This window comes from Podarcis vaucheri (assembly GCF_965113315.1).
Source record: "Podarcis vaucheri genome assembly, chromosome: 5".
NCBI lineage: Eukaryota > Metazoa > Chordata > Lepidosauria > Squamata > Lacertidae > Podarcis > Podarcis vaucheri.
This window is the reverse complement of record NC_138763.1, coordinates 65,067,740-65,086,482: the sequence shown is the minus strand read 5'-3', so window position 1 is coordinate 65,086,482 and position 18,743 is coordinate 65,067,740. Positions and strand designations below refer to the sequence as shown.

The window sequence follows — 18,743 nt, the reverse complement described above, 5'->3', positions numbered from 1 at the left end:
CCTAAATGGAGCTGGGACTTGGCCGGCTGAGGAGACGGTTCTCTCCCTTCTAGCTCCCCTCAGGAGGAAACGGTCCCGCTAGTCAGGAATGCGGGTGGGGGGGGGAGAAGGAGTTTCAGTTTTTGACGAGAAGGGAGCGTGCCTATCGGTGCATTTCTGTGCTGGGGTCAAAAAAGAGGAAGAATAAGATTTTGTCTTACTGCATGTTTATTTTCTAGGATAACTCAGTCAGTAGAGCATGAGACTCTTCAGCTTTTTTTGGGGGGGGGGGGTGTTGAGCCTCCTGTTGAGTGAGAGCTTCCTTCGTTGCAGGACTCGATGATCCTCGCTGGTCCCTTCCAACGCTACAGTTCTGCGATTCTAAGAACTTAGGACTTTCTGGTTGTAAACTTCTGGACCATGTTTATTGGCGATCCAGAAGCAAAACCCCTATTCTCAGTCAGAACTTGCTGGTAGTAATGCTCCCACTTCTCAAGTTGGGTGCTTATTTCTTAGTCCTGTTTGCATTCCCTTGTTATCTTGTGGCAGCCACTTGAAACAATATTGCTTTCACTGCTTAGTCGCTGTAACAGACAGACCTGCACAGCTATTTCAGAGAACTCTCAAGCCATTAAAGGTGGCCTGCCAGGGGATTGACAGCTGCCGCTCAAGTGTGGTTGGTTGGTATATGAGCTGTGGTTGACTTGGAATGTTCCAAGTCACACAGAGCTTCTGTAAGCACATCAGCACACACTTCTTCTGCGTTCTACACCTGCACTCAATGAATGAGCAGTACTGGCACAGAAACATTCTGTACTAGGCAAAAGAATAAGATGAGCCTTGATAAGACACAAATATGTGGAATGGAGTAAAGATGGACTGGTTTTTACATTTTAATATTCTGCATATTCTTTCCCAGTTTCCTTGATGACCAACTGAATCCAGTTTTGATATAAAATGGATCCTGACAAAGAATTAGGAATACTACTGGATAGAAAAACAAAGGCAAGCTATGAAGACTATTTTTAAATATTTACATTATTACCCAACTACAATGCCCTAATAATTAGATTTGTTGATCAGGTTTTTTTATTCTAGATAAGATAGTGATCATAATAACAGGCATATGTTTATTATTATACCCCAAGAATGTACTACAATTAACAATTAATATGGTTATTATGAATTTCTTATAATACTCCTATAGATAATAGACAAGTGTATTTTAAAAACAAATACATATAGATTATGGCTGCATTCACACAACACTTTATTCTGTTTTCCGGGTGTTTCCCTAATGGTTAAAATTTCAGGCAAGTAGATGCCTCTTTGGAGGTGACGGTGTGGTTGCTTGCTGATTAAAACTGAAATTTATTAACACAACAACCTCACACATACACTATGTAAAATAGTGTAAGTTTACCACTTCCCCTTCCCTGCACTCTCTGTCCCCACCTCTCTTCTCCCCCAACCTCATATACTACATTAATGTCTCACATCAAATGTAACAGATTTGTAGAAAAGACTCTACAACCTGCAAATAGAGGCAATGCATGTACTTTTGTAACCCAAGAAAATCTTTAATAAAAATTATGTATAAAAATCCTGAAATTATTTGTTATTGTTATTTATGACAAACAAAATTGTAATAGTGAACATCCCTACGTTGCAAGAAGCCTAACCTTAACAATATAATCAAATATTTTTAAAGGCAGCATGTCATGGTACTGAAATGTATTGAAAAGCTTGAGGTTATTTAGTGTAAGAAGATAACTTGGCAAGTGAGATTTAGTTCCCAAATCACCCAACTACATGTAGTCCCTATTATTTTTTTATCACTTCACTATGATAGTCTCTAAATGGTTTACAATAATACAATATAAAAAGTAAAAAAAATAGTTAAATCTATAACATCTGACTTGGATTGAAATGCTTGGTGGAGTAAAAAAAAAAAAAAATCAGTAGGCGCCAAAGGTTCAGTTAGGAAGGAGTTCCCTAAAATTTACTTCATCCTTCTATGCAACATAACCCTTTTATTTACATTTGTTTATAAAGTTGTGTATCATATAGATTATGATTATAGATAGTTTTCTTTTTTACCATCCAGAAAGAAAAGGTTCAGGAAAGAATTGCAAGGAAAAGTAAATCTTTACAGAAAAGAAGTGTCAGAAGAAAGGTACGTTCATACATTTTACACCATGACATAGCATGCAAAACATTTACTGAAGCAAGAGTTTGGAAAGCCTTTGCTTTTTAAATTTTTAAAAAAATAATCTCTTCTCTACAGAGCTTACATGGAAAATGTATTTTCCCCCAAATCAGTTTTATCTTGAAAGTGAAATCTTAACTGAGCAGTGCCATTTTATTGCACGTGTGGGTGAAGATATAATGACATCAGGGTAAGTTCCTCTAGACCAGCTTTCTTCAACCTGATACCTCCAGATGTTTTGGACTACAATTTCCATCATTCCTACTAGCCAGTATGATCAGTGGTCAGGGATCATGGGCGCTGTTGTCCAGAGCACCTGGAGGGAAACACTAGGTTGGAAAGCTAGTATTAGACATTATGAAGTGAGGCACTTCAACTAAGGTTGCTGTTTTTGTAATCATTTCATATTGTAATATTTGGTTTTGCATTCACTTCAAAGACTCATTGGCGGAGCACTCAAGGGCTTTGGGGGCCTTTCTCTATTTTCCTTTAGTCCTACAGAATCTCTCAAAAGGCCACTTTAGAAGTTCTAAATACAACAAGAGCCATGGCGGAGGAAGGGGGGTGCGGATCCATCCCAGGTGTCATCACTGAGGGGTGTGTGTGACAAAATGACAAAAATAGGAGAGTTGATTTTTTTTAAAATGGGCTCATGAAACTTTTTAGTTCAGTGAATGAACATAACGAAACACGGCTGCCAGTGGGCGCCACACCGCGGGGGCCGGCACTTACCGCGGGGCCTGCAGCATGCCTGAGCCACATGTCTCTCCTGGGAGTGACGTAGTGGCTTGGGGCCTGCAGGCTCTGCGCTGCCTGAAATGGCAGTGTAGGACTTGCGTCTGCCCTCCACCTCTCCCTCAGCCGCCCTACAGCTGGGGGGAGGCGGCGGAGAGGCTGCACGCAGCGCGCCCCACCCCTATGGGTGGCTCGCTCCACCCCCAGCTGCAGGATGCGTGTGCCGCACCTGGCACCCGAGTGGCTAGCTACGCCACTGAACAAGAGGAACTAAAATGGAAATGAGTTTTTGAAAACTCCATTATACATATAGATACATTTGTTGAACAAATGGGGCATCTTGTGTCATTGACAATTAAATGTTTATAGCATGTTGACCAACTCTAAATGTTATTTTGTTTCTAATATGAATATCATATTCTTCTTTGTTTATCCCATTTACTATCTGAATGATGGCATAAACCTTGGCTGCATCACAACTTGAAGTTTTTGTAGGTTGCTCACTAGTAAACATTTTGGATGTCACTAGTTTTTGTAGGTTGCTCACTAGTAAACATTTTGGATGGGGTGATGGTATATGATGTATACAGCTGAAAAAATGAATAAAAATGTGAGGGAGTAGTTTAGATCATTTCATTGCAACTTTTCTCTTTTGGTAAATTGTTTAATGTAGCAAACTGAAGATGACATGCATGTTGATAGAAAACAAAAAGAAACCCCGGACCAAAATCCACAGGAAGGTAGCTCAATGTTTTTACTCCTTACCAAGTTGTAATATATCACAATGAAGTTCAAGGGCATTTCCACAAATGTGGCTCAGATTAAATTTAGATGTTATTCAAACGTCAAACCTGCATATGACCTTTTCCTGTTTTCATTCTATTCTAAAGTACTGTAATAATATTAGCACTTGATAAAAAATAATACAGAATATTCTGATGTGCTAGAATTAGAATATTCTAATTTTAGATTCTTGTCAACTTTTTGTGCAGATGTTGCAACTTGAAATCATGTGTTTTCTGCATTTTTCTTGTGCAGTGAACTAAATGCATTTTCATTTATAATTTGCACTTTAAGGAGCGAGCTTGAAATGTGAATGTATGACTCAAATAAAGAATACTTAATCTAAATCCTTCACAAACTTTGAAAAACCTACTGGATTGTCATTTCCTTGAGAATCCAAAATTGTCTATATGAAAAGTACTGCAAAATACATTCCGATAATATTCAAGTATTTCATTGCAAAGTGTGTTTTAAATGTCTGTGCTTTTTATAATAGCTGTGGCTGTAGAAGAAAAACAAAGTAGATTAACTGAAGTATTACGGGATAGAGTGAGAGGGAAGTTGAGAACTGTTAAGGTAAATAGTTTTAATTGAATTTTGATTTAGCATTCAAATGAAACATGTAACTTATTGTATGTATGATTCTATAAAAGGCGGTAAATTCAACCAATTTAAAAGACTCAACATTTCTCCCACACCAATTGGAGCGCATCAGAAAAAAGAAGTTAAGTGCTGAATATGGAAAGCCTCCATTTTATCTCAGTTCTTGTTTTCTCTTTGTTTTTAAAAATAGCAAGAAGCACACTAAAATATCCTTTATTTTAGGCTGAACAAGAAGAAAAACCTTTCGACAAACCCTACTCCGATACTAAAGAATACCAACACAACTCTGATGTGAGCACTGAGGTAATAAAATATTTGTAAAATTGCTACCAACACTGATAAGCTTTTTATATTCAATTTGGTGCAACAAATTCTAATATGAGCATATTTTTGTAGAATGTGTGATTCTGGTTACTACTGCCATTACATATAGAAAACACCTGTGCCATCAAGAAGATGGGTATCATTCAGTCCTGAATCTCTTCTCAATGCTTTTTTTAAAAGCACATCCCCATCCCCTCAAAAAAGGATCCTGGGAACTGACATTTTTAGGAGTGCTGACAGTTGTAGCTCTGTGAGGTATAAACTACATTTCCCAGGATTCTTGGGGGGTGGAGGCGTGTGTGCATTAAATGTACAGTGCATATTCAAGAATCTCGGTATCAGAGAGGTGGGGAGGGGAGAAGCAAGAGGGAGATGCTTGCTACTTGTTCATATATATATATATATATATATATATATATATATATATATATATATGCAGGTTTTGGTGTCTTCGGGTGTCTTCCCGTGTAAGAGTCGGGGTGTCTGGGCGACGTTTCGACGAGGTCTCACTCGTCATCTTCACGACGACGAGTGAGACCTCGTCGAAACGTCGCCCAGACACCCCGACTCTTACACGGGAAGACACCCGAAGACACCAAAACCTGCATTCCTGTACCCGTGAAAATCTACGAAAGCATATATATATATATATATATATATATATATCTGATAGCTCTGTAATCTGGAGCTTCTTCTTGCTGTGGCACAAATTCGAGAAAAGCCAAAGAAGCACCCCGTTCCCTCTTAAGCAACATGATCTAGAGGTGTTTTAAGTTGAAGTTGAAGGTCAGCTGGAGAAGACTGAGAGATAGGAATTACCTTTGTTTACAGAAAGATTGGCATATGCTGTCTCCGCTCTACATTCAGAGTGCTAAGTTCTGAATGATGAAGAAGGTAAATGATTTTGGCAGCAAAGCTATGGGCAAAGGTGTGTGAACTAAGGCATGATAAGGGAAGGCCTAAGAGGAAAATGTTTCATTAGACAGGGTGGGAATGAGAAGATGATGAACCAAAATTTAAGTTGAGAAAGATAGAGATGAATTGGTGGGTTTTTATATAAGAACATGTGACTTGACTTGGTGAGAAGACTGAATATGAGAAGGAGGAAAGGAGTAAAACAGCCTCAGTTCTAGGTTAGATGGTGATGTTGTCAATGGATATAATAAAGGATAATAAAGGAAAATGAAGTTTCTGGAGAAAGAGAAGGCTACCCAGTATTTAGCACTACTGACTGATAATTATTCACTAAATTTTAAATCTTAGAATGAAGTCTCCTTTGATGAGGGTTTTATATTTTTTACATCAACTTTTGAAGATTACTCAAAGCTGAAAGAAACTGATCAGGTCATTGACCAGGTACTGCTATTCTTCTCTTCATACAAAGTGCTTTCTTTTCTGTTGCATTATGATGTTGGAGTGTCTTGAAAGTCTTCTGTCAAATAGATGTCTAGTATTTGAAGTTGTTTATAGCTACAGTTAATTCACTTTCTCTGTTAACAAAGAAAAATTATGAAATAAGCTATTCAAAAGTTTTCTTCAGTGGCCCTAAACTTATATACAAAATAACTACCGGTATCTAGCCTTAAACAAAAGAAAAAGAATTTTATTTCATTCATTTTCTTTTTTTCAAAGTACCTTAGAATCATAGAATCATAGAGTTGGAAGAGACCACAAGGGCCATCGAGTCCAACCCCCTGCCAAGCAGGAAACACCATCAGAGCACTCCTGACATATGGTTGTCAAGCCTCTGCTTAAAGACCTCCAAAGTAGGAGACTCCACCACACTCCTTGGCAGCAATTTCCACTGTCAAACAGCTCTTACTGTCAGGAAGTTCTTCCTAATGTTTAGGTGGAATCTTCTTTCTTGTAGTTTGGATCCATTGCTCCGTGTCCGCTTCTCTGGAGCAGCAGAAAACAACCTTTCTCCCTCCTCTATGTGACATCCTTTTATATATTTGAACATGGCTATCATATCACCCCTTAACCTCCTCTTCTCTAGGCTAAACATGCCCAGCTCCCTTAGCCTTGTACCATAGATTTCCTAGATATATTTGACCATGATCCAAATAAGTATTTGACTTACATTTATAAACAATTGTCATGGACCTGGAGCTTTCTTTAAAATATTTAACTTTTTCACAGACTTTTCTTACACTTTCTAGTGTTGCAAAGAACAGTTGGCCACTTTAATACTCTGTTGATTACTTCAAAGGGATGAGCTGGGTTGCAATTAGTTGTATATAGGTGAGAAAGTGCCAAAATGAGCAACAATATGGGCTGGACTGGAGATTGCTTGTGAGTGAGCTGGAAGGAGAGAGATGCTTTGAGAGCTAGGGACAAAAACATGTCTTGCTGTGTTCTGAATCCAAAGCTGTGGCTAATGGAGAAGCAAGACATTACTGCTGTGAGCCTCTCTGTCCTGTGCTCAAGTTATATGTATGCAAATAAAACCATATAGCTTAAAGACACCACAGTCTCTACTGACCTTCTTTCCAAGGAAATTGAGCCCGAGCAAGCACACAATCCCTGGAGACTCTCACTGCTTGGAGACTGGGGTGGCATGGAACCATATTTGGCATGGCCCTGTGTCTTTATGACTATATCAGAGTCCTTAGAACAAATATGTGAGAAGCTATAGAAAATGAATACAGAAGTTTATTTTGTTTTCAAGTGAATGAGAGTGAGGAAGACAGCATTTTGGATGAAATCACTATGCATTTCTTTCACTTGCTTTGTTGCTGGAGGGAAATACACTGATATTTGTTTAAGCAGAGACACTGGGAGAGATTAGGTATTTAGGCTACACAAAGCACCAGACCCTGTATATTTGTTTTTCAACAAGATCAGAGAGGTACTGCCAGTCTCCCCACACCTATGGACTAGACCAGGGGTTGTCAACCTGGTCCCTACTGCCCACTAGTGGGGGTTTCAGGATTCTAGGTGGGCGGTAGGGAATTCTATGGCACAAGCTGAATCCTTCCATCGAGCACCACTGGGCGGTAAGGAAATTTTACTATCAAGAAACGTGCATTAGTGGGCGGTAGGTATAAAAAGGTTGACTACCCCTGGACTAGACCATGCACTGAAATGCCTGCACATTCTGAATGTAAGCAGTATTGGTGATACTTCATTTTTGAAGTATTTGTGGAAAATGCCTATTGTCATAGAGATAGAAAATAGTGATCCAGGTACTGTATTAAGGAAATCACTTAATTCTTCATACTTGGATACTGTTCATTAAACCTGAAAGTTGAAGTAAGAGTTTTCTAATTCCAATGAAAACAGTTAAATATAACAAAAATTGTAGCTATCAATGTTTATCCATTATAAATAATCAAAGGGTAACAATAAGGTGCTTCCTTTATTAGGACCTATTGAAAGATTAGAAAGAAGTGAGAAAACTAGTCCTAATAATGGTGTTACAGCACTACATAAAACATACTGGACTCATAAAAATATAAAGCAATTTCTCTGGAAATTACCTATATCTATTCCAACATGTTTATGTAGATTGCTTTCTGTTGGTATCTGTCCCATCGCTCTCTATATTTCTATCACACTTATTTTTTATTATGATTAACAGAAATCTATAAATGACAGCCTTCAAAATGTCTGTGGCTTAAATGAACAAGCTCCTTTGCTTGATCATGTGAGAGAAATACTACTACCAGAACTGCTTGAAGTAAAACCTCCTGAGTATGAATGCAGTAATCTCGATAAGCAAAAGCAATGGGACCAACAACTTTTTCTGCCAAGCACTTCCCCGGGTAATGTATGTTGCAAAATATGACAGTGACTTAGATCTTACAAATGTGCATGTGAACACACAAATGCACAGTAGGCTGCAGATAGTCTGATCCTGTTCATTTTCTGGTACAAATGCAGAAATTACCTCACCAGGTAAGAGGCCATGGAATACATGGAAACTGCGTGTTTCAGGTTAGCCCATTAAGAGACTAGTTCTTCAAAAGTGGGCAGAGTTTAAGAGAGGTGGGCTAGAGGCAGAAACTCTAAAGGCCCTAGAACACTTTCAGTCCTTGTCAAAGCAAGTTGTTTGCTAGGAGCTCTGCTTGGTGCTGTGATAATAGACCTGCCTTGCTACATGAGCTTATCTGCAGGACCAGAACAGGACACGTTTCAGTATCAATCGTTCTGAGAGAGAAGGAAGGATTAGAGAGAAGAGCTAAAGTTAGTGAAAGAGAGGGCTCATTTTAAAATTTGCTATATTTGGCGTAGGTGGTTAAGCAGTTTGTTTTGTTACTGTTGTACTTTTCTGGATCAGATTTAAATATCTGACCAACAAAAAGAAGAGGCTAAATTATTTCAAGAATTTACATTCTACCTACATGTCACCCTAACTTCATAATAATTGTTCTCAGTTATACAGAGCTGTAAATTGCCAGACAATATGGCACCACGATTCCTAGAAGATGAAGGATTTTATATTCCAAGAAAGCCTCGTGTATCTAGGAATACATACTACAAAATGGAAAACCGTCTTCTTCAGCAAGATGGGGTAAATGTGCTGCTTAGTTTCTAAAAAACTTCTGTTACCTAAATAATATGTTTAAAAAGCAGATGACTTGTTTAATGTTGTTTGTGCTTCTGAATCATATTTATTAAGGGGAAAAACTGGTTTGAAGAAAGCGGGGAAATAATGTCATTGCCTTCTCCAGTCAAACCATCAAGTTACTACAGAGTGTTTTTTCCTTCTGAGATTGACCCACGATTAAAGACAACATACAGGAAGGTTTGTTTTTTTCCACTTTAAAAAACAAAAACGCTTCCTTTTTAACAGTGGCGTAGCGTGGGGGGTGCAGGGGGGGCCGGCCGCACCGGGCGCAACATCTGGGGTTAGGGTTAGGGGGTGCAAATCCACGGGTTAGGGGGCGCAAATTACTTGCCTTGCCCCGGGTGCTGACAACCCACGCTACGCCACTGCTTTTTAAGACTATTATTTTGCTAGGAAAAGCTTTATATTCGCGGGCTAGAAATACTATGTAGGGCTGGGAGTATATTTTAGATGGAATTGTTAATTCACATCTTTACAATTAATGAAAGTTGAGGAAGCTCTCTACTGCACTTGGAGTTGTGCAGTGTACTACTAAAATGGAGTGAATATATTTGAGCTAATATTAACAGTAATATATAATATCTTATGTTTTAGCTAAAATATTTTAATGTACTTCATTCATTTTATATACATACAGTACACTTAAAATCTAGTGATCAAATAAAATACTATAAATCTAGTGATTTCTATAAATTAGTTTGCTAAGGAATCAAACACACATGAAGTTAAATAATGGTCTGAAAGCACACCACCTTGTTCATAGGTAGGGTCTCATTAGTACACAATTGTCTGGAAATCACACGTACTTGGGTGCTATGTCTTGGGTGCTATGATGAAATAAATTTAGGATATTAATGCGATAAAATTAATATTAAAAATGTTTAGTTTATCTGAAGTGAGACTAATAGTCACCAGAGTGACTTAGAATAAACACCTTTGATTTGGGGTGGAGGTATGTTTATCATGCCTTTTTACATATGTAATATTTATGCTCTCATGTAAAATACACCTTTAATTTTTGTAGATGTGATAAATTCTTGAACAGTGGTACCTCGGGTTACATATGCTTCAGGTTAAATACGCTTCAGGTTACAGACTCCGCTAACCCAGAAATATTACCTCGGGTTAAGAACCTTTGTTTCAGGATGAAAACAGAAATTGCACGCCACCGGCGCAGCGGCAGCAGGAGGCCCCATTAGCTAAAGTGATGCTTCAGGTTAAGAACAGACCTCCAGAATGAATTAAGTTCTTAACCCGAGGTACCACTGTACATATATTTAAGGCTGAATCATATAGTAACTCAAAAGGACTAAATAAGAGTAAGAGTTAGTTTAGTAACCAAGAATTAAGACAGAAATAGTTTTTAGGAGAGTCAATTGATACGAGAGTAGCATCACTTTCCACAGTGTAGACTTACACACATTTTTCTCCACTGTTATCTCTGGTCAAGGAGGTTATTCAGGTTTTTTTTTAATGTTGTGAAAACCTAGAAAACAAAGCAAAAACTACCTATCAGAGCCAAAAACATGTATGCCAGATGAAGTAATTCCTCATTTAAACCATATTCAACTCTGAAAAACTTGTTGCTTCACCTCAAATTTCCTTTTTTTTAAACACAGGCAATGCAACCTCAACTGGAAAACTGCATCATAACTAAGTCAGAGGAACAGAGCAAAATTTATCAACTGGATCTTAACATATCAAGTATTGTGTTTAGCCATCATTTTTTTTTCAACTGTGAACAAGTACTGGCTGCCAGGTTGCTTGACCTTTATGACTGCTTTCAACAACGGCAGCAGCAAAACGTTACTCTCTTGCTATCTGAAAAAGTAAGAAAATGCTTTATCTTACAGTTTTAGTTATAAGGTATGATGTAAAAGGCTTTAAGACTTCAGGATGTCACAGCTTGAAGACTTGGTGTCTTCATTCTGACAGAATGGGCAGTAAAATGGCAAATGTAAATCCATGTAAATGAATGCAAAGTGATGCATATGAGGGCAGGAAAAAACCAACAACCCTAAATATCCAGAAAGGATATTGTCCTGTAGAGTGTGACACTTTCATTTTAAAATATTAATAATTTTAACAAAATATCACATGAAGTTATTTGCTAATAAAAGAATTAATGCATTTTAATAAATTATTTTTAATTACAGCTCAAAGCATTAATAAGTTCCACAAAATTACTGGAAAGTAACTTAAAAACAAGTGAGCTAAGTACGAAAACTTTGAAGGATTACAGATCACAAATAAGGTACCTGTTTAAAATGGGGCAGGAGGAGGAATTGACCGTGCTATAGGTATATACTGCTTTGGTCAGTTCTGATTTCCAAGAGTGCAAAATTGAAAATAGTGAGTAATCTGCATTGACTCAAAATCAATTCCCTGAGGCAACTGATTAAGCTGCTTTGAGGTTTTAACCACATTGTCCCACCCCTATCAAGTAGAAAATAAATTCTATGAAATAAAATGAAAAACAAACATCACCATCATCATTTCAAATTGTTACCTACCCTTCAGCATCAGATCCCAGGGTAATTTATAACAATGTAAAATTCAAAAAAGTTAAAGCAAGTTGCAGTTCCAGGAATAGGGTGGGTGCTGTAAATATATATCTTGGGTGTCAAAGCCCAGGTAAAGGAGTGCATCTTCAGCATACAGTGGAAACTATGTACTGTGAAAGTACCAGATGCAGATACATGTAAATTGTTATTCTGTTATTTAGTTGTAGGTCTAGGCCCAGACCTCTTTTTCTTGGAAGTGGGTAGCATTAGTGGGTAGTTTGGTGGGTGTCAATCTGAATAGTACAATGAATCCCTTCCAATTCTTGGGCTCCTGCATCTGTGCAGATAGAATGTACAGGCTTGCCAAACCAATTCCTTTATTAAGGTAATGACTTTGTCTGGTTTGTTAAGCACCATGATTAGCATAACCAAAGAAGTTGCTCTGTGCCATACAACAAATGGGTGGGATTTCCCCTACCCACCCACTCTCTTGCATAGGAGAGCATTGGCATCCTCTTGCCTATGAGCTGGAAGCAGGAGACACAGATATGAAGTGAGCTTAAGTTGTATATATGTGGAAATAAAACCATCTATTCTAAAGATGCCACAGTCTCTGCTGACCTTCATTCCAAGCAAACCAAATTCTGGGCAAAGTGCTGGAACCCCTAGAATCTCTCACTGCTTGGAAACTGGGGCAGTGTGTAACTATATTTATAAAATACGTTAATTGCAGGGGAAATGAATGTACAATTTATGTCATGATTTTAGATTTAGTTTAACAACTGCAAATCATTAAATGGAATTTTAAGTTTGTGCTCAGGTTTTTTTTCTGTTTTGCATTATAAAATACAAGAAATACCAGAATATTACATGATATAGAACACCAAAGAGATAAATGCTTAATACAAAGTATTATGAAAGTATGGAAACAAATAAAATCTCTACGGAGACAGCAAGGATTTGTTAGTTCTACTGTCAGGCTGCAATTTCAAAAGTAAGTGGTAATGATTATCTTTCATATATGATTTTTAATTCTTCAGAAAGATTTAATCTAGTCCTTGTGTGTTTGTGTTTCTCAAAGAGAAGAAATGGAATTTATCACAGTTTGTTTGTTTATATGTACTGATAAACAGCTTGATATCTTTAAAATCTCTAAAAATTAATCTAAAATCTAAAAAGACAAGAAGCAGGATTTTGTGTGCTCAGTAAACTAACAATATTTGGAGATCAAGGAGTATGTTTCTCTGAGGGTGTGATGTAGGGCAGTATATTTTGTTGGAAAGCTTAGGCCAGGCTTCCTCAACCTCGGCCCTCCAGATGTTTTGAGACTACAATTCCCAGCATCCCTGACCACTGGTCCTGCTAGCTAGGGATCATGGGAGTTGTAGGCCAAAAACAGCTGGAGGACCGAGGTTGAAGAAGCCTGGCTTAGGATGTGTGCCTCCATCTAAGCTTAACCTGTATATTTGTAAATAAATTCAAATATTACAAGATGCAGTGGACCTCCAAAGATTTCCTTTCAAAGGAACAAAACTCAGATAATAGCTGCAGAGGCAGAGCACTGGAGGGCTATAATTGGGTGTGAGAAGAGTGATGGGTGAAAGAGGTAGCAAAGAGGTTAAGCACTTCCTTTCTCCAGTTATATCCTCTTCACATTAAAAAGGGAGAGGAATCATACAACCAAATGTCAGATAACATTTGAGCCTAAATGTAGAGGTTTCATTGTTTTCTCCCCATCTTTCAATAAGGCTGACATATATCTCAGAACTTGATGAATTCGAAGGCAACATATCAGAAGAGAATGAAAATGCTCCAAGAGATGAAAGATATACTGATTTATCAAACAAATTTTCAGCAGCTGGAAGAAGACAGAAGGTTCTTAAGTTGAAGGAGTTGCAGAATAGTAAATCATTGTGCCATAGGAAAATGGCTGTGATTGGCACTGTTCCCTGTTGGTTTGTGCTCAGTTAATTTCTGGCGCTTATTGTAGAAATCTGGTTGACCTTATGAATATTTTATATACAGTGTAAATTCAGAATTGAAGAGTACTCTATCTCATGCATGCCAGTATAAGCTTATTACACCAGGTTTTTTAATTGGAATGCAGATATTGTGGTTTGTTTGAAATAATATATTGGGTGCAATGAAAATACAAATATTGATTTCTAGGGATGCTTGGATTCAGCTCATACCTTCCAAACCGCAATGGACATCAGAGGGATAAATGAACCTCTTTTGGTACCACATCTTACCTTTGTAACAGAAATAACAGCAGACAACATGTGCCCTCTGTGAGTTGCAGGTTTCCTTTTTTTTTAGTTTTACAAAGCACCTATATAAAAACGTATTTCCCCAGTAGTATAAATACTACTGGGGGAAATTTATACATGTGTAGATCTATATATATCTATCTAGATATCTAGATAGATAGATTAGATTATATATGGCACAAAGAGAAGACTGTGCACCTGTAGTTTTCTGCTTATTTATTGAGTTTTATAATGCTTTATGGTGGGGGAAGGGGGAAAATGCCCCTTAAGTGAGCCGGCCCCCAGCCAGCCCATCCCACACCTCAGTTTGCTTCTGAAAGTGGAGATGACAATGACAATAGCCTATGCATGTCTGATATCCAGAAAGAACTATGTTCCACTGGTTCTTTCCACCCCACCATTATGCCCATTACTGTATATTAATGCTGTCCTCCAAGACTATTTCTGAAGTTCAGCATTTCCCATCTTGAAGCAGTAGGGGGAGCCAAATCCTATGTGAAGACCATCACTGAAGGGAAAACCTGGAAATTTCCTGGCTGTTTGGCTGCCAGTTACTCTGAATTTCTGCTAATTGTAGGACACAGTGCACTATGGGTATAAACCAGTTACATCCATCGGCTTATGCAGGCCCGTCTTACCCATTGAAGCTAGTGACACGGGGCGCCAGGGTGCCAAGTTCTGGAGGGCGCCAGGCAAGAGTCTGGGGAACACCAAACAAGCGTGCTGAGTGAGCAAGGGTTCGTGCGCTGCTCCCACCGAGCGTTGGCTCGGTTTTTTCCCTTTTAGCCTGCAGGCGCTGAATTGTGCGGCGTGCCAGAATGCTAAAAGGGAAAAAACCGAGCTGACACTTGGCTGGAGCGGCACACGGTGTGCTGCCTGCCATGGCCACTGCGTCACAAAGCGGCCACCTGAGCCAGGAGGCACTGTGGCCAGCCTCCACCTCTTCCCCACTGGAGAGCCGCCCTCCAGCCACTGCCTGCCTCCTCTAGCCTTAAAAAAAGGTCAACTCTGGGAAAGGGGGGCGCGGGAAGGATCTTTGCACCATGGCACCGAATTTGCTTAAGACGGCCCTGTGCTTATGCAACATAAATCTTCTGGTTTACCATCTCCCCCCCCCCCCATGTCCCCAAATCTGCCCTGGAGTAGCCTCCACCTCTTCCCCAGCCCAGATTTGGGGTATGTGGGAGCTGCAGGTTAGAGGAGAGGAAGAAGCAGTTTCACTGTGTGAGCAATGGCTCCCTAATTTTTGGAGCTCTTAATAATTCTTGTGGTAAAAAGAAACACATATATGAGAATTGTGACTTCAAACCCAGTGATAGAAAGAAAATGTATCTTTATTATTGATTTCAAAATCTTTAATAATTTTGCACAAGTTAAAGAAAATATGTGATTATGCTGTAATCCCCCACTTTTTGGTTTGACATGGAATATATAATTAATATTCAATTTAATTCTGTACACATTAAACATTTAAAATGTTTGCCATAGTGAGAACCAATGTAGGAAAAGTGTGAGCACATATTTTATTGTACTTTGAAAAGTTTCCTCTGATTTGTTGGCTGGTTGTGTATATAAATATTAATATATTATTTGATCTGGTCTGTATTCCGGTATGTTTAGAGATGAACGACAGAGAAGGGAAAAAGTCAAAATGGAAAAATACTTTATTAAAATATATTACAACAATAAATTGGTCTCCTCTACTTCCGAAGCGCCTCTTCAGCAGGATTTTAAAGTAATATTTCAGCAAATTTTTAGAATTCAAGTATTAAACTGGCCTGAATCTCTTCGATTAGAGGTATGCCTAGTTATATGATAAAAATAGTTCAACAGTGTACCATAGCTGAAGCTGTTCTTTACAAACCATGCACTTTGAAGAAAATTGGTTTGTATTTTGATGTAATATTTAAGAACTATTGTTCGTACTCAGCATAGCTTCCTGTATTTTTATTTTAATGGGTAGGCTGCATAAAAATTGTGTGAATCTATGGTGTTTCATAATGTGTGAAAATATCACATGTCTTTTTCACGCTTGTCAGGATTTTGGCATCTCAAATTTCCGTGGCGCCCTGTGCAATGCCAAAATCTGGCACTCCCTGCCTCTTGCCTTCCATTGGATATCATAGTTGTGGCACCTGCTTCAGCACCCCAGACGCTCCTTGCCCGGAGTGATTGTACCAGTCACACTCCCCAAACCCACCTTTGATGCTGTGTTGTATTATCTGTACATGCCAGTGGAAAGTGGGGCCAATTGTGGCTTCCTTGTAGGACGTGCATATGGTAAAGAAGAAAATATGTAGTTACATTTTGGGAGTACATCATTAGTCCGTGTGATACAGCCACTGATTTTGTAATGTGTGGATTTTAGAATATATTTATAATCTTAGATCAGTGGTAGTTTTACACAATATTGTGCTGTACTGATGACTACTTGTTTACTTAAAAAGAATCCACTTTGCACTAGGTACAGTACTGATTTATATCAGCCTTTTAATACATGTATAATAGGGTTTCTTTGCATATATTTCTTTTCTTGCCTTTCTTTGGTTAAGCTGACACAGCTTAATCTTCTTTTTTAAAAACATTGGGTGATTTGTTTAATTTTAGATATTTGAATCAAGTAAAAAACCGACTTTGTTGGCCAAAGTGTACTTACCTCTTCCCAATAATGTTACATTGAAAAGCAAAGATGTTTTGGAGGAGGCAGAGTTTAGTTGTGAACAACAAGTTAAACCTTCCAATGGGGCAGTGGGAAGCAGTAAGTTCATAATATATATTTTTAACTACTATATGCTACAATATGTCTCTGTGGATGATCAGTACAGGAAACTAGATATGGGAAGGGTGCCTCTATTAAGTCTGCTGCCTGTCAGTGTGATAATGGCTTTCTTTTTTTAAAATGCTTATTTCTCCCATTATATCCAGTGATATATCTGATAGAATTAAAAGGTTTTTACATAGAGCCCCCAAACTCTGAGGATATTTAGCTTTCTACCTTTAGACCTCTGATAAGTCACTGTGAGGGCTAGTCAATATGCAACGATGGCAGATCCATGCATTTAGATGTAGCTCGATGGGCATAGCCAAGGGGGGGGGGCAGCTGCCCCCCTGAAACAAAACAAACAATAAATACAAATCTGAGGTTCTGCCCTCCCTAACAAAAAACTCGGCTACACCCATATGTAGAACTGTCCCAGTCACGGAGTAAAAGGAGCACAGGTAAGGGGTGTAAACCCCACCCTTCACTGACAGCTTACCTTCTTAGAGCACATCATCATGATTCAAACACCAAGCATTTATGGGGTAACAGACTGTGAAGAGGTAAATTGAGGGTATTAAGGTTTCAATCAACTGTACAGTCTTTTATTATTCAAAAACAGACCATCATATCCTCCCTCTTCATGTGAGTGGGCAGATCCACGTTTAAACACACGAAGCTGCTGTTGTCATGATTAGTTTGGCCTTAACACTGCAGTCCTAACCATTTCCATTATCATCATGGTGGCCAGGATACTTCACTCTGATCACTTGTTTTTTATCAGAAAAAAAACCCCAGCTCAGGAATTGGGGTATAAATTGGATGTATGGCAGTTATCTTTAATTTACTCAAAAGTAGGAATGCTTGGGGGTGTTAATGGTAGTTTATATCTCATATTTGTTTTCTCTCTCTCGTCTGTGTAGGCTTATCCACATTGCGGCATTATTGTTAGTAATAATATGTTAAACATAATTATAAGGTCTTGTTATCAAAAGGCTTATTTCAGTTATGTTTTTGACAGATGTATCTTTTTTCCTTGATGAAAAGGAAAGAGAAGAACTATGTATTCTGACATCTGGAAAATTAATGTATTCTTTATCTTGGACAGTTGATGACACAGGAGCTCCTTTAGCACCCACATTTCCGCCCCTTCATGTTGCCTGCATTAGGTAGTAAGGTTTATATTTGCTGAATAGAGTTCCATCATGATGAGACTTGTTTATCCCTTTAATTCTTTTTTCTTTATCTTTAGTGTGCCAAGGTGTATTGATTCAGGAAAAGGAACTGGAATTTGGCAACATTATGACATACAGAAACTAATTGAGTGGGCAAAAGAAGCCAATATTGATCCAAATAACCCTGATTATTTGGATTTGATTGAGATAATCATGGTAAATATTTAAGTCTCAGTAGCTAGTGTATCAGTTGATACTTAGGTCTTTGTCATATCAGAGACTTTTTGGAAATGTGAGGTGTGCATCTGACACACATTTTGCTGAGTTCCTGAACCAGGTTTGCAAGATCCATGCACCTGCACTTTCTGATGTGCAAAAGTTGTGTTTTCAATTGTTATTCTTTATCATTTCAGCATGCATGTGGAACATAACATTGCAAGCGGTATTAAGAGAAGTAAATTTTTTAGTTTAAATTTAAAAACAACAGCCATACTTATTTGTTGTAGGCAACTAACTTGCTAAATAAATTATTTTATATTTCCTAGTATACAAAATCCTTGGAGCAAAATGAATCAAAATACTTTCGTCTTGAACAGCTGCAAGAAGAATTTAACTTTGTTACTGCAGAAGAGATTACAAATTGTAAACGTTTCCAGCTGTTGCAGCTGAGAAGCTTGGGACAGTTAGATTTCTATGGTTTCCAGCAAATTCCTCTGTATGACAGAGAAATACCAGATGCAGTCTTTCAGGTATTCCACTTTAAAAACAAATGTTGGCCTACAATTTTGGATACTGTTTGCTTGAATACAAACAGTATTGGCTATGTGTTT

The 18,743-nt window shown here is 38.2% G+C and overlaps 1 protein-coding gene across 5 annotated transcripts in view; it reads left to right on the top strand.

The window, feature by feature from the left end:
- The first annotated feature begins 130 nt into the window (after positions 1-130).
- CC2D2B (coiled-coil and C2 domain containing 2B) overlaps positions 131-18,743 on the top strand; it is a 40,338-nt gene continuing 21,725 nt past the window's right edge. The window contains exons 1-19 of one of the 5 annotated variants that reach the window (XR_014220268.1): positions 131-984; positions 2,087-2,155; positions 3,597-3,663; positions 4,203-4,282; positions 4,532-4,612; positions 5,897-5,989; positions 8,217-8,400; positions 9,013-9,149; positions 9,258-9,383; positions 10,826-11,035; positions 11,363-11,460; positions 12,564-12,704; positions 13,459-13,585; positions 13,880-14,001; positions 15,601-15,778; positions 16,588-16,738; positions 17,760-17,907; positions 17,991-18,129; positions 18,459-18,662. Coding sequence is in view for 4 of the 5 variants with exons in the window: in XM_082224886.1 (XP_082081012.1) it covers positions 937-984; positions 2,087-2,155; positions 3,597-3,663; positions 4,203-4,282; positions 4,532-4,612; positions 5,897-5,989; positions 8,217-8,400; positions 9,013-9,149; positions 9,258-9,383; positions 10,826-11,035; positions 11,363-11,460; positions 12,564-12,704; positions 13,459-13,585; positions 13,880-14,001; positions 15,601-15,778; positions 16,588-16,738; positions 17,760-17,907; positions 17,991-18,129; positions 18,459-18,662 (2,403 nt within the window). In the remaining variant the exon portion in view is untranslated. The remainder of the gene's footprint in view (positions 985-2,086; positions 2,156-3,596; positions 3,664-4,202; positions 4,283-4,531; positions 4,613-5,896; positions 5,990-8,216; positions 8,401-9,012; positions 9,150-9,257; positions 9,384-10,825; positions 11,036-11,362; positions 11,461-12,563; positions 12,705-13,458; positions 13,586-13,879; positions 14,002-15,600; positions 15,779-16,587; positions 16,739-17,759; positions 17,908-17,990; positions 18,130-18,458; positions 18,663-18,743) is intronic. The other 4 variants (XM_082224884.1, XM_082224885.1, XM_082224886.1 and 1 more) reach the window with 4 other exon arrangements.